At 43.2% G+C, this 26,126-nt stretch overlaps 1 protein-coding gene across 1 annotated transcript in view; it reads right to left on the bottom strand.

The window, feature by feature from the left end:
- The window catches only part of LOC113013723 (macrophage mannose receptor 1-like), a 32,701-nt gene extending 13,567 nt beyond the window's left edge, over positions 1-19,134 (bottom strand). The window contains exons 1-12 of the mRNA XM_080295072.1: positions 17,775-19,134; positions 12,698-12,914; positions 12,235-12,573; positions 11,766-11,860; positions 9,332-9,463; positions 6,808-6,921; positions 3,896-3,971; positions 3,220-3,335; positions 2,583-2,718; positions 2,085-2,275; positions 529-748; positions 64-399 (exon numbers count right to left, since the gene is read on the bottom strand). Of these exons, the coding sequence (XP_080151198.1) occupies positions 64-399; positions 529-748; positions 2,085-2,275; positions 2,583-2,718; positions 3,220-3,335; positions 3,896-3,971; positions 6,808-6,921; positions 9,332-9,463; positions 11,766-11,860; positions 12,235-12,573; positions 12,698-12,914; positions 17,775-18,038 (2,236 nt within the window). The 5' untranslated portion in view covers positions 18,039-19,134. The remainder of the gene's footprint in view (positions 1-63; positions 400-528; positions 749-2,084; positions 2,276-2,582; positions 2,719-3,219; positions 3,336-3,895; positions 3,972-6,807; positions 6,922-9,331; positions 9,464-11,765; positions 11,861-12,234; positions 12,574-12,697; positions 12,915-17,774) is intronic.
- Positions 19,135-26,126: the final 6,992 nt, after the last annotated feature.

The following is a 26,126-nucleotide window of genomic DNA, read 5'->3' as shown; positions in this document are numbered from 1 at the left end:
GAGAAATGAGGTAAGCTGGAAATTTTGCTGTTCACTGGTGGAAAGTAACAAAGTGCAGCTTACCCCTGTAGCAGATAAATGCTGTTTTTCGATCACAGTTCCAGTCCTCCCATGCTCCAGATGGAAAGAGTCCTGCCGCACAAACCTTACTCCCTGTGCTTAAATCAGGTTGAGTTGGGTTCCAGTTTCTAAACGTGGAGTTACTACCATCTGTCCACTTCCAGGAGTCTCTGAAAAGGCCGATCCAGGCGGATTGCCCTGCAGGTAGCACTTCTGTTACTCTCTGGTTCTCAGACATGTTTCTCACACTGGCCAGGTCTGTGTGATGGGCTCTGCAGTAGCTCTGAGCCTCCGTCCATGTCATGAAATTGTTGATGAAGACAAATGTCACGTTCGGTCCTGAAAACAGACCAAAGTGAAGTGTTCTGAAGAACAATGTAGAGCCCCGAAATACAACAGCTCCGGTTGCAGATGAAAATGCTGCTGACTTCTACATTTAAAAAACATTTTATTAATTAAAACCCTCACCTGTGACATCAGAACAAATGGCGTTAAATTTACTGCCACATCTGTCATTATTCCATAATCCAGTCTCATGTAACTTAGCACAGTGTTCGTTCCCTAACCAGTTGTCCGGTTGTCCAGGCTCCCAGTTTCTGAACGTAGCCTCATCATTTTTGTAGAAATCTGTGTCTGGCATCGACCACCTCCAGCCGTTAATGTCACCATACATCCCAATCCAGGCTCGCTGCAAGCAATAATTAAATTGTGTTGACTAAAACGATATGACCTACATTCCTGTCTTAGAAATGAAGCCTGAACTGAGAGCTCTCATTTTTCTTTGGAATCATTCAGTTTGAGCTGGACCGAGGGGAGATCTGGTCACCTGGTGCAGTAATTACCCAGTCACACCTGTAGTTACGTGGTCAGTGGCATGTTATGTCGACAGACTCAATCCCCAATGGACCCCCTGCAATGGTAAAGTTAGGCTGTGTGTGGACTGTGTTGAGGGTGAGCTTTGGGGGGGAGTGGCCTGTGTCCAAAAAACTGAAAACTGTTTTGTTTTACACCCACGTACAGATTAAACACAAAATTACACACAAGGGAAGGAGCCCGAGTTAGTGCATGAGGTTGAACGGTACCGGCTGAGTATAGTTGAGATCACCTCAACGCATGTCTTGGGCTCTGGAACCAGTCTCCTGGAGAGGTGCTGGACTTAATCTGGAGTTGCCCCTGGTGAAAGGCGGCGAGCTGGGGTGGGTATCTAGCTTGTATGTAGGGGTTTCTCCCAGTGGACAAGAGGGTTTTTTCCCTGCGCCTTCAGGTCAGGGAATGGTTCCTAACTGCACTTATGCACCGAATGATGGATCAGAGTACCCAGCCTTCTTGGAGACCTCTGAAACAATAAGCTCCGTTGGAGCAGCCTTTCAACGCCGACACGAACCCGACGTATCAGCCAGAGGTCCCTTTGCTACGGTTCAGAGCCGCGGACCTGTTTTATATACGCGAGGAATAGTTTTCTATACGAGATCGCTGCAAAAAGTGCAGCCTTACCTAATGTCCACCTACTGTTACTCATTTATATTAAGATTAAACATCTAGTTGGTGTTGGTGTGGAGAGTAGCCTTCAGTATTCTGTAATCTGTAGTGGAGTACATTTTAAAAGTAACCGTCCCAACACTGCACAGAGATGATGACTTGACCAAAAACATAATGGACTACTGGGACAATATGTTCAAGTAAAAGCACGAACACAAATCAGAAAACTTAATCCAACGATAGGTGAACATTTATCTGCAAAATAATTTTATTTTTGAGACAATTTTTCAATAATACATTTTTATGTGCACTGAGGTGTTTTCATGGTGTTTTATTGCTTTTTTACCCAAAGGAATGATCTGAAAAGTCGTTTTCAGGCAATAGAAAACATATTTTTTGTAATATAGCAGATTCTTTTTAACTATAGTGCAGAAAAGTGACGACATCCATGCCTACCATGCCACTGATACATACAAACACATTAACTCCCACCTGTGGCTTACATATATCAATTTAATTTAAAAAGAGGATAAAAGTGTACTCACATTTTGGTATTGTGCGTAGTTCATTTTACTTGAGTCTGCCATGCTCTGCAGGATCTTCACATCCTCCATGTTTTCTATGGTGGCCAGGTCTGTGTATCTCTCCCTGCAGTAACTCAGAGCATCAGTCCAGCTCTTCCAGTCATAAACAAAATGGTACTGACGCTTAACATATGAGGAGCCTGAACACAGCCCTGCAGAAATGGAATATTATTGTGTTATATGTAAATATCGATTACATTTGGACTTAAAAATAATTATATAGCTTATCTGTGTGGTTTCAGTGGAATTGTAGTGGTATTAGTTGTGTATTTAATTAGAGCTGTAAAACCACCAATATTAATGTCATAAACATAAAATGACTTCCTAACGATGACTATCCTTCTGTTTCTAGATCAGTTAATATAACAGTAACACAAGGTCACACAGTGCTACCTGATACTGTGTTTAAAATGAATATGAAAATGACATGAAAAATAAAAAACACATTAAAATTCTTGCCTGCTGCAACTATGATGAACAGAAAAACCTTTTCCATCCTTGTCTCTTCCTTGTTTCTTGATATTTCTTGGTAAGTTATAGATTCAAATCTTTCATCTTCATGCGAAGTAAGATGAAAATATCTTAGCTCTAAGGATCACTATAGTTCACCTTCTGTCTCTGCATGTCCACCTGCATTCATGTATCTTCTCTGAGGTCGTCCTCTTTTCTTGGCATTTCCCTAAAAACAAAAATATGTTCTTTTTTTCAGTTGTACAACCTGTAAGGTGTACCTGCCACTCTTCAGCCCTCCTCCCCAGACCCCACCCCAGGTATTTGCCTTTAGAACGTTTTTACTATGTAAATAAGAAGGTGCAGGCACCAGTACTTCCCATCAGTGGTTAGCATTAGCATCTTCACACACTATTTGTGTGTGTGGATGTTTTCCCATCAGGTGTGTTAACATGTGATTTCAGATTGTCCTTCTGAAATGAGATGGCCAGAGGCCACGTCACACTGGACTCTAGCTTCAGTGAAGATCTTTCTTTCTCTCCTGTTCTCTAACTTTCCCCCTGCTTTTACTTGTATAGCTCCCTCTGTGTGTCTCCCTCCATCCTTTTACACTGACTGCACGTCTTTCTCTTTAATGCAAACTCACTCCTCCTGCCTGCAGGAAGGTTGTTGGTGTGGTCACTGGAGGCCTGTGCAGTACAGTGCAGTGGATCACTGTGTCCACTGCAGCGGCAGCGTCATTGTTTGGCCGGAGGACCCAAGCTGGGTCACGACAGGACGCAACATAAAGTGACTTATTTTACTTCAACCTGAAAGACATTTAGCATTCTGCTTATGTAAAACTGGACGGTTCTCCAAGTGTGTAAAATCAGAGCACGGCGCTCTGCAGTCAGTTCATTGTTGAGCCTTATAACTAACCTTCATTTACAAAATCAGTATAATGACGCTCATGTGTGAGTTCAATAAGGAAGATCTTGCGGTCGCAAATTTTGAAGCCATCATGATAACCTTCTCCCGCTGACGATGTGGGGACCCAACTTTTTTAGCTCCGATTAAAATCAAGACACTCAAAAAGACTCTGGAAAAGAGTCGAATCCTTGGGTCAGAGTTTAATACTCTGAATCAAATGAACAGCAGGAAAAATACATACAGACATTTAGCAAGAGAATTACAAAGCAGAAAGCCAGCAAAGCAAAACCCCGGGTGTACAGCTTTAAGCACAGACGGCAGAGCAACAGCAGAGGGGGAAAGTGCTGGGGTGTCCTCTGGTCCCCTAATATATACGGACCAGTATCCCCGCCCCCTGCTGCTGGGTAACTTACCCACCCGTCCTCCAGCCAGACACAGCTGACACTGAGTCTCATCACCATTAAGCTCCCGTGTTTCACAGTGACGATGCTGAATGTGGGAGACAGAAGTACAAACAGAGAACAGGGAAAGCTTCAACATTCATGGGTGCGACGGCCATTTTTGTCTCCTCTGTCATTTTTTTTCGGTCTCCCTCTTCAGTGTCCAGTGCTGTGGACAGGCCTCCATGGACACCCAAAAAAAGTCACAGCGTCGCCTCAGCTGAAACCTACTAATACACATAAGGTTAAACTAATTCAAACAGCATGGTACAAAAAACAGAAACGCTAATATTTATTGCACTGCAAGTTCAGCTCACAGTAGTTTATTGTTTCTGCAGCAATCGTGGCGCGATGAGGAGGACGCTCAGCTGATGGTCGATGCAGGTCAGACTTTAGCACCCGATGTCGCTTTGAAACTAAAGAACAGGCATGTGTCGGCTTGTGCAGCTAGTTTCAAAACACAAATGTCCTCAAAGATTTGTAAATAAATATAAATGTGTTACAGATGTTCTGCACTCACAGTCAGCTGTTCTAGTGCGTCACTGACCGACTTCTGCCTCTGCTGCTTGCGTCTGCTGTCTCAGACATATTTGCACTCTTTCATAATTGTGACTCCGAGTCTCCTGTGTTTGTATAGTTGTAATAGTGTAATCACTCCAGACCTTTTCCATCTGTCACGTTTCTTTGTAGCCACTTAGAGGGTTTTTGCGCTGATATTTGAGTTCTTTTTAAAATCATTTTGCATCTACATGCAGTTATTTTCTTTGCAGCTAAATGAGTATGAGCCTCGTTTTATTTTGCTGTAGTACTGTAGTCCAGTGTAACATATGTGGTAGTGCCATCATTCTCTGGCTGTCAGCCTGTGTCACTCCTGTACTGCATATTTATATTATTTGTGCACTTTTACAGAGCTGGTTTTAATCTTGTTACACTGTGTATACTGACTAGAAAGGCTTTCAATTCAATTCCGTTTTTCTTTCCCTTCTTATTGCAGTTGTTTTGTGTCTGAAGTTTTCTTGAGAAGCTTTTTCATTTGATTGACTTCAGTCACATCCCCTACAGCCCTCTGTGGGTTGCAGGCCTGTTCAATAGTTCACACAGGCAGTCATTAGAGCGCCTGTAACATCTCCTCCTATGGCAGAATCAGAAAGCCGTGAAAAAGATATTCTCTTTTCCAAACACAAAGGCAAACAGTAGAAAGCAGCACAGAGTGAAAGAGTCTGATAGAGGGAGGGTTAAAAGAGCGACGTACACAACAGAAATACAATCAGACAAGTTTATTTTAATAGAAGAACAGAAATGCTGCAGCACACACACATGAAGGGTGAGTCTGTGTGCAGCTCTGCAGAGCACCAGGACCAGAAATAGGCTGAGAGCACTACGAGCATTTAGCGATGAATATTTCAACCACTCTCTCACTTTGAAAGTCTGGTCTCTCATAACCACCACTCCACCTTCTGTCCCTGCTTTCACTTCTTTAAACTTTTAATCCACAATCTTTAAGTTCACATCTTTGTTACTTTCTCCACAGGCCTGCCCACCACACCCACTCAAACCCATGTCCATTGCTGCTCTCCATCTGGTCCTCTCTTTGGAAACACAATGCAGCAGATGTGGGAGCAATAATCAAATATATGATGGATTCACATGCATTCATAAAGAAAACTTTACCTGGTGATGTGATTGCTTCTTGAAAGTCCTATTCTGACTGCACGTGCATGTGAGATTTATAAACTGGAAAAATCTTATTGGCTTTGTGTTGAGGAAACCAGGGCGATGCTAACAAGAATGTTAGATAGAAAGACTGGCGTGGATCAAACACACACACATTTCTCATGCCAGCGTCAGGGGCCACTGTCACTTAAAAATACACACCAGCCTGCCACGTACAGGTTGAAAGTTTCAAGACTCCCTAAAACACATTTTCCTCGATTTGAGCCTCAGTGATGCAGGTCAGAAAAGTACAACAGTATCAACTTTCATTTTTGTATTGTTTGGGTCACTGAAAATTACATTTAAAATATTGTTGCTGTCATCAAAACTGGTCACTACCCTTACATATAAACGTTTATATACTGAACAGTATGTAAAGGTTGTTACATACGGTGGTCCCTCGTTTATCACGGGAGCTACGTTCTGAAAATAACCTGCGATGGGTGAAATCTGCAAAGTAGCCAGCTTTATTTTTTACAGTTATTATGGATGTTTTAACCGCAGTGGTTCACCTTTCGCTGTGCTGAAAACGATGTTGCACTTTTTACCCTTCACAGTTGAAAAAGACTAGAAATAAATGTTTTTCTTCTTTTGCATTTTATCAATAAATGTAGTGAAAAGTCAGCGAGCACCTGTGAAACCTCATGCTGCGTTAACTTAAATTACATTTGCCATTGAACAAAACTAAACTAAACTAAAGTACTGATGTGGATGAACACAGCTCAGGAGGAGTAACGACAGCCTGTCGTACTCTTACCACAGAGATTGTTTTCACATCTGGAGGTTTTCGGGGCATCTGGAGCACAAATCGCCTTTAACATACGGCTGCACTCCTTCATAGTTCCCTCTGAACACACGTACACAAAATATCACACAAATCCAAATCAGACGAACAGAATCAACTTTGGGGGATTTCCTGAATGATTGAATAAACTGTTTAGTTTTAGTCTTAGAGTCATTTTCCAACAGAACTAACACGAAGCACCATTGATGTATAAGTGTATTATACTGTATTGTCTACATTATTGTGAGATAATTTTTTTTAATAGAAGCCACATTTAATGACGTCTCTGCCTTCAGTCAAACATAAAGTGTCATTATTAGTACAGTCCACAAGAGGGAGCACTTGTTGTAGTATTGTGCAGCAGTAACACTGGAAGGAGTCGTGGTACTGATGCTGGGTAGTAGTTACAGACGAGGAAGGAGACTCTGTCCCAGTCCAGTCCCTCCATAGTGTCACAGAGATGGAAGGCACAGCCCACTCTGTGTGTGTCTGCCCACACCATCTGTAACACACACGCACAGTTTAAACTGAGTGGATCTGCCACATTCTACACAAGCTTTGGACAATGTCCTCTGCAGTGGATTTTAAATAAAAATATCAGGATGTGATTGAAGTGACTCTCAGCTTTAATTCGAGGAGTTTAACAAAAGTGTCGAACTGTTTAGGAACTACAGTCATTTTAGTCGTATTCCCATTACTGAGAAGTAACCGGACAGTTGATTGATATTTAAAGTCGTTCTCAGTTTGGATATGCATTTCTGCAGATAAATGATGTTAGGATGATTCCAAGTGTTGAACACCTTTTTTGGTGCCACTGGAACAGCTCAAACTTAAAGACATGCTGGTCTGCTTAGCAGAAAACAAAGCAGCAAACTTGTGAAACTCAAAAACGACAACAGGAGCTTCTACAACAGCCCGCACACATAATTCCTGTATCAGAATCCTGAGAGAGATTCTGATGGACCAGAGCACATCCTTCATGTCAGCCAGTTTTGAATTACTGGGTATGAAGTCTATTTGGGCTAAAGTGTATCACCCACAGACTGATGGTCTGGTGGAGCATCTGAATAAGGCTTTCACTGATTAATGATGATGAACATGATTGGAACCAATGTATAGATCCTGTTTTTTTCACTGCGTTTATTAAATTTCCTGTTTGGCAGGAAGCCACATGGGGTTCTGGACCTACAAATATAAAACTGGGAGTGCCAAGCTCCAAAAAAACGGAATTCAGCACGTAATGGACAAAACTTCACGCTTTGGGTCAACTGTCATGTGAAAAAGGGTGCCTTAGGGTGTGTGGTGCTGACCCCCCAGTACTGTACATCAGCCAGTACATCAGCGGATGAGCCACGCTACAGCACTGTAGAGAAGTGCTTAGCTAACAAGTGGGTGGCCAACACCCTGTATTATTTCGTGGCTCAAGAGTTGGGAGTTTGTCTTGTAATCAGAAGGTTGCCGGCTCGAGCCCCGGCTCCAACAGTCTCGGTCGTTGTGTCCTTGGGTGAGACACTTCACCCGTTGCCTACTGGTGGTGGTCAGAGGGCCCGGTGGCGCCAGTGTCCGGCAGCCTCGCCTCTGTCAGTGCGCCCCAGGGTGGCTGTGGCTACACTGTAGCTGCCATCACCAGTGTGTGTGAACGGATGGATGATTGTGTATAGTGTAAAAGCGCTTTGGGATCCTTAGGACCAAGTAAGGCGCTATACAAATACAGACCATTTACCCTTTTTTTTTACCATTTCCTCCTGAGATCCCCATTCACCCACTCTTTGGAACATTCACCCCTGCAGTGGCACAACAAATGTCAACAAATATCCACACCGTGACCACCTGTCGGTATCTGGCTCAAGGGTAGCAAAGTTAGTGGGAGTAAAGTTAGTGGGAGTAAAGTTAGTGGGAGTAAAGTTAGTGGGAGTAAAGTTAGGCCAGACTGCTTGCTGCCCTAATTTGGGCTTTGGGGTTTTCCAAACAGGCCTGATTATTACATATTTTGATGTATTTGAAAGATGTGGACAGATCACTCAGAAGTATTTTCTTCAACTTTCAATATTTTTTTACAAAATTCAAGAAAGTGTTAATCCCACTGATAAAGTAAATCCAAAACAAAAAGGGCTTTACAACAAGATGACAGACTTTTGTTTTATTTTTATCTCAATATTGTTTTAGTTTACACGGAGGGCCGTGGAAGCTTTGCAGTTCACATGTTTTTTGACAGTAAAGCTGACTTTGAATACAGTCAGACTAACCAAACAGCAGGAAGTAAAACTAACATGAAACGTAAAAAGAAAAATCAACTTTCAATTTTAAACAGGAAATAAACCAGAGAAGTAACACAGACTGAATACTGACACTTAGGCTACGTCTACACTAATCTGGATACATTTGAAAATGGGCGTCTGAAAACGCTCGGCGTCCACTCTATCGTTTTCAATCGTTTCTGAACAGTTGTTCATCCACACTGAAAACGCCGTCTCAGTGTGGACAGAAGGCCAAAACGGAGAGAAAAAGATGCGCTTTTAAACGAAAATGTATTAGTGTGGACGTGGCCTCGATAAGATGCCTGAGTAGAGAACAACGAAGTGCTGAGATATTTACACAGACACGAGAGGCACAGCCACAGATACATGAAAGAAACCTTGAACTCCTACTTACAGACATAAACCAGAACACAGGAACTTAAACGCATCAATAACCATAACATGAAAACAAAACTTAAGTCTCAGTGAGGTCCTAATAAATAAACTTTACTACTACAATCTACCAGAATAAAGATGAATCCAGAAACACACAAACAAATCAAACTCCTAAATGCAGAATAACAGTAAAACAAGAACACCAACACGTTTATTACTATAATGTGCTCTATGAAAAAACCCAACACCAAACCACACATGAGCCCTGATCAACATTTAAAACTCATTTTTACAGGTCGTGATCTTCTTGGTTTGCTTTTCATCCCTGAGGAAGACCTCCCCGTCCGACTGCTTCCTCCAGCTCAGTCTGATGTCTCCTTTTACGCCCTTGTTCTTCAGCTTCTGTTTGAACTGAAACACACAAAAAGTGCTTTTCTGAATATCATTTAGACAAAACTCTTCACTAAAAGCTCGTTATGCTTACCGCTCTGCTTTGCAAGGATGCAGGATCACACATCTATAACTGATTTAACCCTGTACATTGTTCCAGTGTTTGTGGACAGCTTATACATTTCTTGATTGGTAAATAAAGGCAGGCAGTATTCAGAGGACTACAGTTTGAGGTAATAGAGGTAATGAATTATTCAGTCAGGTGATGTCTGTTCCCTTATTATTCCATAACAAATTAAAACGATAAAACAGTCTCAAAGTAATCATTCATTACTTTGAGTTACTTTTTACATTCATTACTTTGGGTAAGTAATGAATGTAAAAAGTAACTCTTTGAATAACATTTCTAAAAGCTATTTTTGTGCAAACTGACTGAACCTTGTGCTCTATTAGTGCATTACTGTAATAATATTGTTTGCAGATTTAAACACCTGATTTTAACCAGATGTCAGCAGATGTTTTATGTTGCCCTGGCTGATTTCCATCCTCGACACCGACAGTATTTGCTGTCTTTATACGAGACTGTGCACCACTCACACACAGTTCTTTATTTTAAGTCCATCACAGTTCAGAAAAGTAACCTGTTTGTCTGCACTAACCTGCAGAGGATTTTCATGCAGCCTTTAAATAACGTACATGTAAGCTTTAAATGAGCAGTCGTTCCCTTTAAAGTTAAGCTCGTTTCCTCTCCCTTCCTGTCTTTCTTATCTTTCTCCATCTCTGACTGAAGTTAGCTGCTTCTTTTCTCTCCCTGTGACATGCAGCAGCTGGACCTTTAGTTAGCAACGCACTCTGAGACAAACAGCACACTCACAGGTTGTGTGTTTGCTGAGCTGATAGAAACAAATTACCCAACACTTGCTCCCTTTATTCTTGCCACTCTTTTGTAGGGCGAGCCAGAAGCACCACAACCGAAACTTGCAGACATCCGTTCTGGTGTGGTGTGAAAAAAACAAATCCCCAGCAACATCCGCTGGGATTGAGAGGATTGCCTTTCATGTGTCACTGTTCAAACTCAAATCGGTTTGATGTGTGAAGGCTCACAGCGGCGTAACACAAAACTCTCCTCAAATACATTTGTCTTTATTGAACAAAAGCAACCAACTGCTGGTCAGTGTTTATTCACAACTCCCCCAAAAAGCTCTCAGTATCAGGTGAAGATCAAACTGAGGGGCAGACAGCAGTAAAGAGGTGAGTGGGGCCAAAAAATGAGGCAGCTTCAAAATAATTACTTATGAACAGTGTTGGTCAAGTTACTTGAAAAAAGTAATCAGTAACTAATTACTGATAACTTTCCCGAAAAAGTAATCCCGTTACTTTACTGATGACTTATTTCCAAAAGTAATTAATTACTTAGTTACTTAGTTACTTGTTAAAAACACGACTTACAACCTGAAGAGGTGATAAAGCGATAGATCTTTCAGCCCAATTCTACTTTTTCTGCATAATCCATCATACAAAATGTAATCAAATGGAAAAGTCTCTTTTTAAAACTTGTTTATCAGTTTTAATCTTTTAACTTTATGCATCAAGCAAACATTTAATTATATGCAACATTCTCTGACTGGAAGAAATTAGTTTAACATTTAAACCTATTTTCTGCACATTCCAGCACATAAAATAAAATATTTTTTGTGTTTACACTCACTCTTTCAAATAGATGCAAGTAAAACACAGCAGAAAATAAATAAAGTCAAAGACTCAGCGGTCCTGTTGCTCTATTTTCACCTGTAAAGCAGGAGTTGGGTAGGCGGAGGTTTACCCTGGTGCAGGTGTGGAAGAATCCGCGAGTTTCTCTGAGTTTCCCATTACGTCGTAGCTACTCGGTGCTTGCTCGGAAGTTTAGGGGTTTTTTCGCTGTAAAAAGAAGTTTTCTTCCCACGCACAGCGGACACTAATGTTTTTGTCACTTTTTATGGAATCAAACTCAAAGTAAGGTCAGTACTTCCACACTTTAAACGCTGCACGCTCATACTCTCTCTGCACTTGATATGTGATCTATTGTTGATCTGCACACAGCTGTTGTCACCAACGTCACACTCGCTTACGTCACTGTCATGAGACATTCTCGCAAAAAAAATCACAGTTTTAGTAACGCAGTAACGCAGCGTTCCTACAGGAAAGTAACGGTAATCTAATTACCGTTTTTGCATTAGTAATCCCTTACTTTACTTGTTAATTGAAAAAAGTAATCAGATTACAGTAACGCGTTACCCCAGAACTAGTTTTACCCCTGCACTGAGATCATGAGCTGTATAATTACCTGTTCCAGCATGGCTTCCATCACTGCAGGGTCATTCAGATCCTGATTGTCGTTTTTCTCCAGCCTCAATCTCACCACTTGCTTGTAAGCCGGCTCTTTGTAAATAATGAACAAATGTACGGGTTTAATTGTAAAGGTAAATAAGTAATGCTGCATGTGCACAGTACAGTAGCACTTTGTTGTTGCTGCCCTGAACGTTCTCAGGGTAAATAAAAGGGATTTGTTATTTCAGAAATGAAGCAACATCAGTTTCACAACACTGTACTAAAGCTCTTGTGTTTTTACTTTCTTATATTAAGCTAAGCTGACTGTATTGACCTTTGTCATAAAAACATACGTTGTCTGTAAAGTTAAACAGCAGCCTGCAGTGCAGTCTGTGAGGATCAGAGATGATGGTAGCAGCCTTGTCTCCATTTGAAAAAATTGCATCTAAATTCAAAAACTAAAAGCTACATGAATCAGAACTTACCACTGTAGCAAACAAATGCTGTCTCCCGGTCACAGTTCCAGTCCTCCCATTGTCCAGTAGATTCAAAGTTTGCTGCAACACAAAATTCATTTTTGACAACATTATTGGGTTCTTTTGTATCCCAGTATCTAAACGAGGAGTTACTTCCATCCATCCACTTCCAGGAGTCTCTGAAAAGGCCGATCCAGGCGGATTGCCCTGCAGGTAGCACTTCTGTTACTCTCTGGTTCTCTGACATGTTTCTCACACTGGCCAGGTCTGTATAATTAGCTCTGCAGTAGCGCTGGGCCTCCATCCATGTCATGGATTTGTTGATGAAGACAAATGTCAAATTCAGTCCTGGAAAATAACCAAAGTGAAGGGAGAACAAGACATATTTAAATGTAAAATCCAAAGACATTGAAAAGACTTGTAGAACTTAAACAATTTTGTTTTAGGGTTCTGTATGAATTAACATCCTCACCTCTGATGTCAGAGCAGAGTGCTTTAAATGTATTGTTACAGTTTTCATCAGTCCATGAGCCAGTCCACTTTAACCCAGTACAGTGTTCTTTGCTCATCCTATTGTCTGGTTGTCCAGGCTCCCAATTTCTGAAAGCCACCCCGTTTTTGTATAAATCTGTGTTTGACATTGACCATCTCCAGCTGTTCATATCATCGTACAGTCCAATCCAAGCTCGCTGCAAGGAACAATTGAAATGTGTTGTGACATAAACTATTGATCTCAATTGTTTCATAAAAAGCCTTGAAACTAAAATGGTATTTTTTTACTTTCGAGTCATATATTTTGATTTCAATGTAAACTGGGTGATTATCAGGTCATCAGTTGCTATTTCTTTGGATCTTGGTCAAACAGCATTTGATGATGGTGATCTTTATTTGTCACTTGCAGTTGCCTGCAGTGAAACCATACATATATTAAACAAACATCACGTTGAGGAGACAGGTCAGAATAGGTAGCATAAAGAAAAACAATGAAATGTACAACACAAAAGGGGAGGAGCAAAAATAGAACTCTGCTCTGCTCCTGACAGGGGATCACTAGGAGAACAGAAAACAAAAACTACTCAGCACACAAGCACATGAATCTTCACACCGTAACACCATGAAAACACGTGACAAGCAACAGGGGTGGGTGAGTAGGGTTACAGTAAGGCAATGTAGACAGCAGCATTGGGTCACGGTATCTCTGAGGAGTCCAGCTAACCCGCCGTATGATTCAGGTGGGGGGCAAGCATCTCCATTCAATTCAATTTTATTTATATAGCGCCAAATCACGACAGCAGTCGTGTCAAGGAGCTTTATATTGTACAGTAGATCGTACAATAATAGATACAGAGAAAAACCCAACAATCATATGACCCCCTATGAGCAAGCACTTTGGCGACAGTGGGAAGGAAAAACTCCCTTTTAACAGGAAGAAACCTCCAGCAGAACCAGGCTCAGGGAGGGGCGGGGCCATCTGCTGTGACCGGTTGGGCTGAGAGAAGGAAGACAGGATAAAGACATGCTGTGGAAGAGAGACAGAGGTTAATAACAGATATGATTCAATGCAAAGAGGTCTGTTAACACATAGTGAGTGAGAAAGGTGACTGGAAAGGAAAAACTCAGTGCATCATGGGAATCCCCCAGCAGCCTACGTCTATTGCAGCATAACTAAGGGAGGATTCAGGGTCACCTGGTCCAGCCCTAACTATATGCTTTAGCAAAAAGGAAAGTTTGAAGCCTAATCTTAAAAGTAGAGATAGTGTCTGTCTCCTGAATCCAAACTGGAAGCTGGTTCCACAGAAGAGGGGCCTGAAAACTGAAGGCTCTGCCTCCCATTCTACTTTTAAATACTCTAGGAACAACAAGTAGGCCTGCAGAGCGAGAGCGAAGTGCTCTAATAGGCTGATATGGTACTACAAGGTCATTAAGATAAGATGGGCCTGATTATTTAAGACTTTGTATGTGAGGAGCAGGATTTTGAATTCAATTCTGGATTTAACAGGAATCCAATGAAGGGAAGCCAAAACAGGAGAAATCTGCTCTCTCTTTCTAGTCCCTGTCAGGACTCTTGCTGCAGCATTTTGGATTAGCTGAAGGCTTTTCAGGGAGTTTTTAGGACTTCCTGATAATAATGAATTACAGTCGTCCAGCCTGGAAGTAATAAATGCATGAACTAGTTTTTCAGCGTCACTCTGAGACAGGATATTTCTAACTTTAGAGATGTTGCACAAATGGAAGAAAGCAGTCTTACATATTTGTTTAATATGTGCATTGAAGGACATGTCCTGGTCAAACATGACTCCAAGGTTCCTCACAGCGTTACTGGAGGCCAAGGTAATGCCATCCAGAGTAAGAATCTGCTTAGATACAATATTTCTTAGATTTTCAGGGCCGAGTACAATAACCTCAGTTTGATCTGAATTAAGAAGCAGAAAGTTAGCGGCCATCCAGGTCTTTGTGTCTTTAAGACATTCCTGCAGTTTAACTCATTGGTGTGTGTTATCTGGCTTCATGGACAGATAGAGCTGGGTGTCATCAGCATAGCAGTGTAAATGTATGCTATGTCTTCTAATGATGCTGCCTAAGGGAAGCATGTATAATGTAAACAGAATTGGTCCTAGCACTGAACCCTGTGGAACTCCATAACTAACCTCAGTGTGTGAAGAGGACTCTCCATTTACATGTACAAACTGGAGTGTATCAGATAGATATGATACAAACCACGGACGGTGCTGGCATAAGGTCGGCAGCCTTAACCCAATTTCCTTCGGGGTCAATAAAGTTTTATTGGAGATTATGTATCGGACTTTCAGGAGCAGGACCACGCCTCCAAACACGCTCCTTCCGGCTGTCATCTATATAGGTTCCTCCAGTTCTGCTAGCTGTTCATTGTCGTTTACGTGCAAACAGGGTCCATTCTCAGCGGATACCTTTAAACACAGCTTTCTCACAGGAGTAACATAATTTTACTCACATTTCCATTCGCTACAGTCGTCCTCTCGTCTGTCAGCGCATCAGATGAACAACTACTCAAGCTCTGCGTCCATCGCTTTTTCTCCGGCAATCCAAGAAACACACCAAACGCCTTATTTACTAAAGCAGCCGCAAACCTTCTACCAACGCCTTGCCAGCTTCCCTTCCCTCCATCCATCCTTTGCAAAATTCAGCAACATGCTTGGTATGGCGGTTTTGGCGCCAGAGCACATCGCTGCCTGCCGCCCTGCTCTTTTTCTGGCTCAGTGAAACGGGGCTGCCGTGCAGGAGCGGCCACGGTCGCTGACGATGCTCTTCATTGAAGACTCATGCTGGTTGACTCTGGCTCCCAGAAGAGCCCCATCCCACCCACTGCTGCGGACAGTTTAGCGGCAAGCCACGGACTGCAGCTGATTACGGCTAACGGTTCTAGTATTGCAACTTATGGGGCAAGGTTAGTGACTGTTAGTTTCCACGGCCGGAAATTCCAGTGGAACTTTTTTGTTGCTGCCAGCTCGGCACCGATTTTTTTTGTGCCCACGGACTGTTAGTCAACGTTGCTCACAGACGTTTGATTGATGCTGTTCTTTTCACTACCCTGTCTAACCCGGGCCGCCCACTCCCTTATTGGGGCCAGTTTGGTGGCCTTCGGGGACATATTTCAGCGTTTGCTGTAAGAGTTTCTGTTGCTGTCAACTCCTAATTTCTCCAGCGCAGCAGCAAAATACAGGGTTGAGGATTACATCGCCACGGTTGGTCCCCCGGTGTTTGCGTGCGCGCGTAGCTGCTACCCTGTCCATCACCCAGGAGGAGTTTGAGGCCATGGAGCGCCTGGGCATTGCGCAGCACTCGAACAGTGCCTGGGCCTCTCCACTTCACATGGTGCCCAAGTCGGAGGGGTGGTGGCAACATTGAATGATTGATTGGGTTAAGGCTGCCAGCCTTGCCAGCGCCATCTTACCCTCCGACCATACATACATTACACAAACATCACATGGGGAAGACAGGTCAGAGAGGTATAACAATGGAAAATGCACAACATGAGGAAAGACGAGGAGAAAAAATAACTCCCCCCATACTGAGCTCCAACAGGGAGATCAGTTTGAGAACAGAAAAAACACCTCAGCACATGAATCATCACATCTCACAACACAGAAGACATGAGCTTCGAAGGCGTTCGGAGGGGGTGGGGGGTGAGTGTAGGTCTGTGGAAGATCAACACGGCCATCGATGGCCTTGAAGGAGGGACAAAGGGTTCTGACAACAATCCTTTTATCATGGAGAATTTTGTTGTTTCACTCAGCTTCAACCTTGGCAGGTGCCAGTGCGAACAGCTGCATCCAATTTTTACAGTTGGTCTAATTCTCAATTATGTGTTATCCATATTGCAGAGCCATGAGCTTCTCCAAGATCTTATCCATATTGTGTTCAAAACACAGTCTGAGTACTCACAGCCCTGCCAATTGTCTATCATGTCGAACAGCCTTATGGGATTTTGAACAGCTGTAGCTGCTTCTTGTTCTTCGATAAGCCAGGTCCAATCAGCCAGAACTCTGTTATCGTGGTTCCAAATTGGTAGATGTCGTTCAATGTCCTCCATCGAGAGTGTCGCCAGACACGATGCAACCGACCATCGAGTATCCGGCAGCAAACGGCTCCGCAGGACAATCGGGCTCTCCCAAGCCCAGCAGGGGGTCAAGTCTGTTACGGGACCAGTTGATCCGCCTCGGGTCTCTCCTCCTCCTGCCTCCCCTTTCCCTCATCCACCTGCTGGCCTCCGTGGAAGCTCAGCCATAGCCTCCACCAAACAACTGAGTTATTTTTACACATCTGCCAGCATCTGGCCAATCCACCACATTTCATTGTTTATACCGTTAAAACAAAAAAGAAAAGCTGAGGAGCCCCTTTTGTTGGTCCTTCTTTGGCTCTCGCACTCTGGGGCCTGGATCTCCTGCATGCCTGCTTCATGCTCCTCACACCCTCAAGCAGATCGTTACATGGACGAACCTTTTGAATACAAACGTGTTGATCCATACAGGTGTACACACACGTGATCAAAAACGACACCTTTCTTGGTTGCTACCTCAAAGCACGTTGTGCACTGTTGGTCCTGCGTGCTGCACAATAACATTCAGTATTTAGTATTTACTGTTACTTACATTTATTTAGTTTATTGCAGTGATGTTGTGTGTATTGTGTTGCTGTCTTTTTGCTTGCTTTCTCTTTCTCTCAACAGGTAACCCAGGTGATTTCTTTCTTCTTTTTTTAAAGCTTCCTCTCTCTCTCACTGTCCCTCTTCCTCTCCCTTTTTTCTTTCTTTCTGTCTCTCTCTCTTTCTTTCTTTCTCCCTTTCCTATCCCTCAGTCATGTCTTTCCCATTTCTAATAACTTAAAAAATTAATAAAATAAAATAATAACAAAGGTCAATCAAATGGACCAATACAGCAAGGCTGTGATGATCCATTTGGTAAAGTAAATCCGTTGAGCATCTCTCTTGGCCTTCAGACAATAATTCTGATTGCTAAAGAACCAAACAGGACAGGCAAAAAGAAAAAGAGGAAGAGAAAAAGTGTACTCACATTTTTGTATTCTGCGTAGTTCATTTTACTTGAGTCTGCCATGCTCTGCAGGATCCTCACATCCTCCATGTTTTCTATGGTGGCCAGGTCTGTGTATCTCTCCCTGCAGTAACTCAGAGCATCAGTCCAGTTCTTCCAGTCATAAACAAAATGGTACTGACGCTTAACATATGAGGAGCCTGAACACAGCCCTGCAGATATAGATGTGAATACTGATTTTACATTTATGCTTAAAACAAAAGAAATCCATCTTAACTTTGTCATTATATTTTAATGTAATAATATCTACTTTTATGTGCAGTAAAATAACTTAGAATTTTAACAATTTGGTGCAAACTATGATTCTGTTTTCAGCACAGCAATGAAAGAGAAAAGTATTGTACAGCTAACATAATAGTTCCTAAAGGTTTCACAGTGCTGATGTTGCATTAAAGAAAAGTGGAAATGATAAAAACACATTAAAATACTCGCCTGATGCAGCTACGATAAACAGAAAAACCTTTTCCATACTTGTCTGCTTCGTGTTCCTTATCCGACTGAACGTGCAACTGATCTTTCAGCTTGTCTCATGCAAAGTGATTATAGGGAAAATATTTGCATTCGACACCAGTAAAGCTCACTGCCTGCATCTTTGGTTAATGAGGTTCTACTGAAGCCTGTGTTTGGTGAAGAGTGAGGCTTTTGTGAGTCTTGCTTGTTCACAGGTGCAATGACGTCACAGGTGTACCTGATACACACTCCAGTGAATCACCTCAAAACAAACTGAAGCAATCTGATAAAAACAAAATGTAACTTTTATAGCAAATATAAGTATGTTCTACTTTTAGCTTCAGATGAACAAAAAAAAGGTTTTTAGATTTTAAAAGTAAAGTAAGACGTAAAAAATATGTTTGACGTGTGGCAGCAAGTAGCACATTTCTTCTTTTTCTTTGAGATGTTCCTTTAGGGGTTACTGTAACATAAGAGTGTTTATTATTCCCAGAGCTGGTAAGTTGTCATGGTGGATGATTTGCCTCCACCCTGTCTGCACCTCCTCTTCTGTCACATCAACCCTTTGCATGTCTGGTTTTCCTGCATCTATAAATATTTTCTTCTGTTTCTTCTGACGTTTATCTAGAAGAAGCTTTAACATGCAAATAAAAAAAGGTGCGGCACTACTGCTGCTAATATATTTTCAGCTGATCTTCACAGTGTCCCTGTGTGCATGCACATGTGTTGTGAGCCTTCGTGTTCAGTTTTGCCATCGTGTGTAACTTTGTAATTTCAGATTATCCTGTTGAATTGAGATGAGATTATTGGCTGTGAAAATTGTGTACATCACTGTTCGTTGTATGCTACTGATGACGGTCATTCCTGTATATCCATAAACTTTCCCATTGGTTGGTTTTTATCTCTGCTTTGGTGATTTATCTTAGGGTGACCAACTGTCCTAGGAGAACTGTGTTCCCAGGGGAACACAGCCAGCAACTGCAGGTGAAGCTTGGGATGTGACCGGTCCATCCCCAAAGCCGGAGCCACCCCGAGCTGTTCACAGACGGGGGGCTGGCAGCCTAGCCTGCGTAAGTGGAGGGCTGAGCAAGGCGATGACCCGAAGGTCCACCCCCAGCACCGTCACCACGTGCTTGTCTGTAGACAGAGGAGCCTCAAGAGTGAACTCGCAATGAGACACTCGAGGTCAGACACATAGTCCCAGCTACTGGGCATCCCCGTGCTGGCCGTCTAAGTCCATGACACACAGGCCAAGCACCAACAGGGAGCCAGCATCGCAGGCTGGGGGACACTCACTCACTTGCTGAGGCATCAGACACAGCGAGGACCGACCGGCGGGCAAGCCGGCAAATGCGGCAACACGCCAGGAGAACACAGCCTGCAGTTGCAGCAGCCTATATGCCAGACAGAGACTGGCCAAGGAGGCTGGAGAACACACATTCGCTGGCTGACGTATCAGACACAGCGAGGCCAGACTGGCGTGTAAGCCGGCGAATGCGGGCAACATGCCAGGGGAACACAGCAAGCGGCTGTAGTGTAGCCGCTGGAGAGGAGCTCCAAGCCAGGGACGCGACCCGCAGGTCGCCCCAGGGCCAAGCAGTACAACACACTCGCTTATCAGACACAGCGAGGCCCGGCTCGCTGTGTCTGAGGGAACACAGACAGGAGCCGCAGCAGCTGATATGCCAGAGAGAACCCAGCTAAAAAAGGCTGGAGAACGCACACTCGCCGCAGCGAGGCCCAACTGGCGCGTAAGCAGGCGAATGCGGGCAACACGCCAGGGGGAGACAGCCCGGAGCAGCAGTGCAGCCAGGGACGTGACACGCCGGGAGTAGCAGCTCACTGGGCGGGCCCCTCTGGCCACGGGCACCCGCAGCATGTAGACAACGTGCCAGGCAGTGAGCCAGCGCCGCAGGCCGGAGAACTGTCAACCGCAAGCCGAGCCAAGCATCATAAGCATCAACCTCCTGACAATCAAACCTCCACCAACCCAGGCCTCAAGAAGGCAAGCCCACGGGAGGGAACGCTGTGGGAGGGGCCCGCAATCAGGCGACCCAGACATGGGTTCACTCGTCCGGGTCCCACTCCAGTGGTAGCCAGAGAGGATGGAAGCTTCTTCAACATCCACCTCATGATAATCAACCCCCACCAGCCCGGGCCTCACAGAGGCGGGGCCATGGGAGTGAACGCTGCAGCCACCATCCTCACATAGCCTGGAGCGGACCCCCTGTGCCCAGCCCGCCTGCAGCCCTATAGCGGGAGCGACAAAATGGCCACCAGCAGAGCATAAGTAACCCTCACACTCCTGTAGGGCACGCCGCCCTGCCCAGGGAAGGTCCAAAGGGGCAACCAGGGACCGGGGGGAGGCAACGGGGGAGGGGCCAAAGGCAACTACTTCCGCCATGCACGGCAGCATCCAAATGCGCGCAGGGGATCATAAACGCCAAGAGGCAGGGCACACACGGCCTGCAACCAGGCAGCAGCGGCACCTAAGACAGTGGGCACTGAGGTTGCGTGATAGCATCAACCTTGAGGTCCACTCTACTAGATGGCACCTCAGGAAGGGCTAATTCCCACACCCGGCATGCTCCAAGCAAGAGCTGAAGGGACCCATCTCGCCCGACACTGTACCTGGGGACCAGCAGGGGGCAGACCAGGGACAGGTGGCCAACACCAGAGGAGAGGATGGACGCTTCGTGTGGGCCGCCATACTTCTGCTACCAAGCAAGGGGCCTTACGAAAGGCAGATTGAAATTTATCAAGAATGTTATGTTCATCTAGAACAACCGTGAGTTGCTTGGCCACAACCTTTTCTAAAATCTTGGCAACAAAAGGCAATTTTGAGATGGGTCTGTGGCTGGAAAGCAAAGAAGCAAATAAGCATCAGGTTTGGTTTTTTTTAAAGTGGGTGAATGACAGCACTAAGTGTGACGTCATCCCCGAGCTGCTGCTTTGTGAGTTGTTGTTCTGCGCTCACAGACGGGACACACAGCATGCAGCAGCGCACCTGGTGATGTTTAAAAGATGCCAAAGTGCAGCTGCAGCTTTTCAGATGAACTGCAAAAGAAATTTCCCTCGTACTGTCCCGGTACTGGTCATTTTTCTCATACAGATGAGGCCTTATTTCTGTACCATTATTTAATTCCAGAGGTCTTTAAGTTATTTTTTTGCCCTTGTTGACGTGTAAAAGACGATGTGACATTTTTGTTTCACCGTTCATTAACCGCACAGGGAAGGCATCGTTTAAATAGGTTAAAATTTTCTTTAAGCAAACATTATTGTTAAAGTTCTTCATGACTGGGCCAAGTGTCCTCTTTTTTGGAAATCAAAATATGGTCACCCTAGTTTATCTTATTTCTGTGTACACATGATTGAAAACCACAACCAGTATAACTAAGTCGCAGACTCACAACAGAATTAGAAAAACAGGCCTTTAAATAAACGGTCAGTGCAATCTACAAACAGAGCAGAAGTTGCCAGAAATGATCCACCATTGGCTGTCCTGAGGTGCGGTGCCTGCCTTTCAGTGGTCACCTGATCGTCACACCCATGCACACGCACGTGTGGCTCATCACAGCTGATAAACACTGACCATACTTAAGGCCTGGTTGGAGTGGTGCTCCTCGCTGGAGCTTTGTACTCACTAGTGTTGAGCCCGGCTTAGTGTCTTCTTGATCTCCCTGTGAGTCTGACATCTAACTCCATCTCCTTGTATAGACCTCCCTGGGTCTGAACCTGTCTTCCCTGGACCCTTCCCAGTTGAGCGTGAGTGAGAGTGACTGTACATTGTGGAGTGTGACCGTGTGTTTCCCTTTTACCAGCCAGTTATGTGTTGTGGTTGTTGTAACATCTGCTGCCCTCTTGGCCTTTTTAACCTCAATGTGCCTTTTATTTCAATAAATAAAGGATAATTAACTAAAAATGAAATGAGTAAGATTCAGTGTTAATCAGGGAAACACATGATACAGTACAGTACATGTACACATGTTGTACTGATAATTTTGCAATAAAACAGCAGTTTATTTTGATCAGTTTGTTGCAAAACACCCCCAAACCAATTTTAGCATTCTACAGTGAGTGGGTGTACTATTATTATTGCTCTTATAGTAGAAAAGTAGAGAGCGCCACATACAGTGGCTTGCAAAAGTATTCGGCCCCTTGAACTTTCCCACATTTTGTCACATTACAGCCACAAACATGAATCAGTTTTATTGGAATTCCACGTGAAAGACCAACACAAAGTGGTGCACACGTGAGAAGTGGAACGAAAATTAGACATGATTCCAAACTTTTTTTTACAAATAACTGCAAAGTGGGGTGTGCGTAATTATTCAGCCCCTGAGTCAATACTTTGTAGAACCAGCTTTTGCTGCAGTTCCAGCTGCCAGTCTTTCAGGGTCTGTCTCTACCAGCTTTGCACATCTACAGACTGAAATCTTTGTCCATCCTCCTTTGCAAAACAGCTCCAGCTCAGTCAGATTAGATGGACAGCGTTTGTGAACAGCAGTTTTCAGATCTTGCCACAGATTCTCGATTGGATTTAGATCTGGACTTTGACTGGGCCGTTCTAACACATGGATGTGTTTTTTTTTAAACCATCCCAGTGTTGCCCTGGCTTTATGTTTAGGGTTGTTGTCCTGCTGGAAGCTGAACCTCCACCCCAGTCTCAAGTCTTTTGCAGACTCCAAGACTGTCCTGTACTTGGCTCCATCCATCTTCCCATCAACTCTGACCAGCTTCCCTGTCCCTGCTGAAGAGAAGCCCCCCAGAGCATGATGCTGCCACCACCATATCTGACAGTGGGGATGGTGTTTTCAGAGTGATGTGCAGTGTTAATTTTCCACACATAGCGTTTTGCATTTTGTCCAAAAAGTTCCATGTTGGTCTCATCTGACCAGAGCAGCTTCTTCCACATGTTTGCTGTGTCCCCACATGGCTTGTGGCAAACTGCAAACGGGACTTCTTATGGTTTTCTGTTAACAATGGCTTTCTTCTTGCCACTCTTCCATAAAGGCCAACAAGGAAATCTTTGTGTAGCCTAAGCCTGCTTTAAATGTCTCAATAACTTTATCCCTGACCTGTCTGGTGTGTTCTTTGGACTTCAAGGTGTTGTTGCTCCCAATATTCTCTTAGACAACCTCTGAGGCCGTCACAGAGCAGCTGTATTTGTACTGACATTAGATTACACACAGGTGCATCTATTTAGTCATTAGCACTCATCAGGCAACGTCTATGTGCAACTGACTGCACTCAGACCAAAGGGGCTGAATAATTACGCACACCCCACTTTGCAGTTATTTATTTGTAAAACATGTTTGGAATCATGTCTGATTTTCGTTCCACTTCTCACGTGTGCACCACTTTGTGTTGGTCTTTCATGTGGAATTCCAATAAAACTGATTCATGTTTGTGGCTGTAATGTGACAAAATGTGGGAAAGTTTAAGGGGCCGAATACTTTTGCATCCACTGTAGTCAGTGTCATTTGCTGAGTCCCAGTGGTCAACTGCAGTATTTCACTGAAAAAGTCCCCAATTACCTCCATTAAAAAGAGACGTCTCTAAAAAAATAATGGTATCTTCAACATCGAGCAAACTCAGCTTTTACTATCCTTACTGTGAAATATTAGAAGAAGTCACACAGTATCAACTAAAGGAAGTAAGGTAGGTTTTTTATTTATTTATCTTATATACAGACATTTACAGCCACCTTTGCTACAGTTATTTAGGATAATTATGGTAATTTTCCTTCTAAGACAGCGTAGCAGAGATATGTCAATTGTTAGATGTTGTCCAGTTGTAGTTCCAGTCTGAGAGAGAATACGGTGTACAGTAGACATGTAGCGGTGAAAAAGAAGAAGCAGGGTCGTCAGTTTGAAACACAACAAACACACTCAGTGATTATTTCTCCTGCAAACCTACTACAACACTAAAATCCCTGTAAAACAAAATGTCTCCCACTCGGTTAGCTTTCACTTGATGATGCTGATGCACATCACTTTCATCATTACACAACATCCAAAAACAAAGAGGTGATCTCAGCGGGGGATCAGTTTGTGAGCAGCTCCTCTGCAGCACTCCAGTGCTGTTTGGTTTTCAGTGCAGAGGAAGCACTGCTGTAAATATCTGACGGAGCTCAAACTCCAAATGAAAAATATGTAAGTAAAATAATGTTCATATATATATATTTTTTTTTTGGTATTTCACTTTCTTATTTTAACACGTTTTTGTGCATAAAATAAGATCATTAGGACTTTGCACAGTTTTTGATGGCATAGTAGCAACAAAACATCAAAAATATGAAGCAAATTCAGTTTTTTAGTGTAAAAAACCGGCTAGTTCACGTATCAGAGTTTCTGCCAAGAGTTAAAGCAGAACAGCAGCTCAAAGTAAGACGAGGGATATGATTAACTTATTAGCACAAAGACTGGAAGTAGAGGAAAAACAACCGTTTGGGGTTTTGACCTGTAAACCAGCTGTGACGGTTATACAATTCTTCCATAATTTTCCACCTATTAAACTGTTCAATAATTTAAAACATTTTTATGATCTGACTGGAAACGCAGGTTTCATTAATGACAATCCTGCTTTTACCTTCATTTAGACTACACGGGCCGGCATTTTACATCCTGGACATTTTTACATGTAAAGATAGAAACGGATAAAGTTACAAACAGGTTGGTGAAACTTTATTACATTTGATATTTTGACAAAATATTTACACTTCATTTTAGTAAGTTTAAAACAAAGTCTAAATAATTACAATATTCAGTGTCCTACATCCTCGGGGAGTCGGATGAAGTCATTTGTGCTCATAGATTTAACAGCACAGTTTAAACCGTTTACTGTGTTTCTGTGAAGGTTGAATGAGGCTTAAAACATGGGGTCCAAAACAGCTGCTGCAAGTGTTCAAATTATTCGTTAAGTTAAGCACAGGTTATTTGATCTGATGATGTCATCAAATCTGGAGACAGCTTCCAGTCTTTATGCTAAGCTATAGGCTAACGATGTTCAGACACTCCTCTCAGACTCTTACCTGATGTTCTGATGGACACAGTTGAATCTGATATAAGTGAAAAAAAACCCTCAATCATCTCTGAAGCGGTGAGGAAAACAACGTGTTCACGTACAGGGACATGGATCTCCCTTCTTTCACGATACAACTTATACATAACTTATTATGTAATTAAGGAGTTTATATTGTGCCAGAAACCACATATTTTTAAGACAAACTTGCACGAAGCTGGCACTACCTAACCTGTGGTTAACATTTTACACCCAATTTAGCCTGTGGGTGTAAAGGCCGACGTTTGGGGGTTAGCAGATATGTGGACAGGCCTTCCAGCTCTGTGCTTTGAAAAAGGAAATAAAATCCTACGCTGTTTTTAGCACATAGGCAGTGAATTAAATTAAACATGAGAATGGGCAGAAAATGTGACGTGTTTTATGATTTTTAATTTTCTGTCAATTATTGAGCTACTTTGTGGCTAGCTAGTTTTCAGGGTTTCCTGTGTACCTAGAAATTTCAGCAGCAACTTCTGCAATTTCCATCCACTGGTCGATGTTTGTACATGCTGATAACTTTTGAAAACTGAAACTTAAAAACTGACGATTGCATAGTCAGCAGTTATCCGATGCATTGATCTCCACAGAGAACCTGCAGGTAATCAAAACCTGCTCAGGTGTATGGAAGCCCGTTTCAGCCACTAAATAAAAACAAAAAAGCCAGTATCCATAACTTGAAATTTCGAGTTATTTTCTCGAAATTTCGAGTTATTTTCTCGAAATTTTGAGTTAGCTCTGCCAATCAAAAATATACGTGAATGAGGTCGCTGTCTTGTTTCCCGGAAGCATATGGCGCAGAGG

Source organism: Astatotilapia calliptera, chromosome 20 (assembly GCF_964374335.1).
Source record: "Astatotilapia calliptera chromosome 20, fAstCal68.1, whole genome shotgun sequence".
NCBI classification, from domain to species: domain Eukaryota; kingdom Metazoa; phylum Chordata; class Actinopteri; order Cichliformes; family Cichlidae; genus Astatotilapia; species Astatotilapia calliptera.
This window is presented reverse-complemented; position numbering and strand designations above follow the sequence as displayed.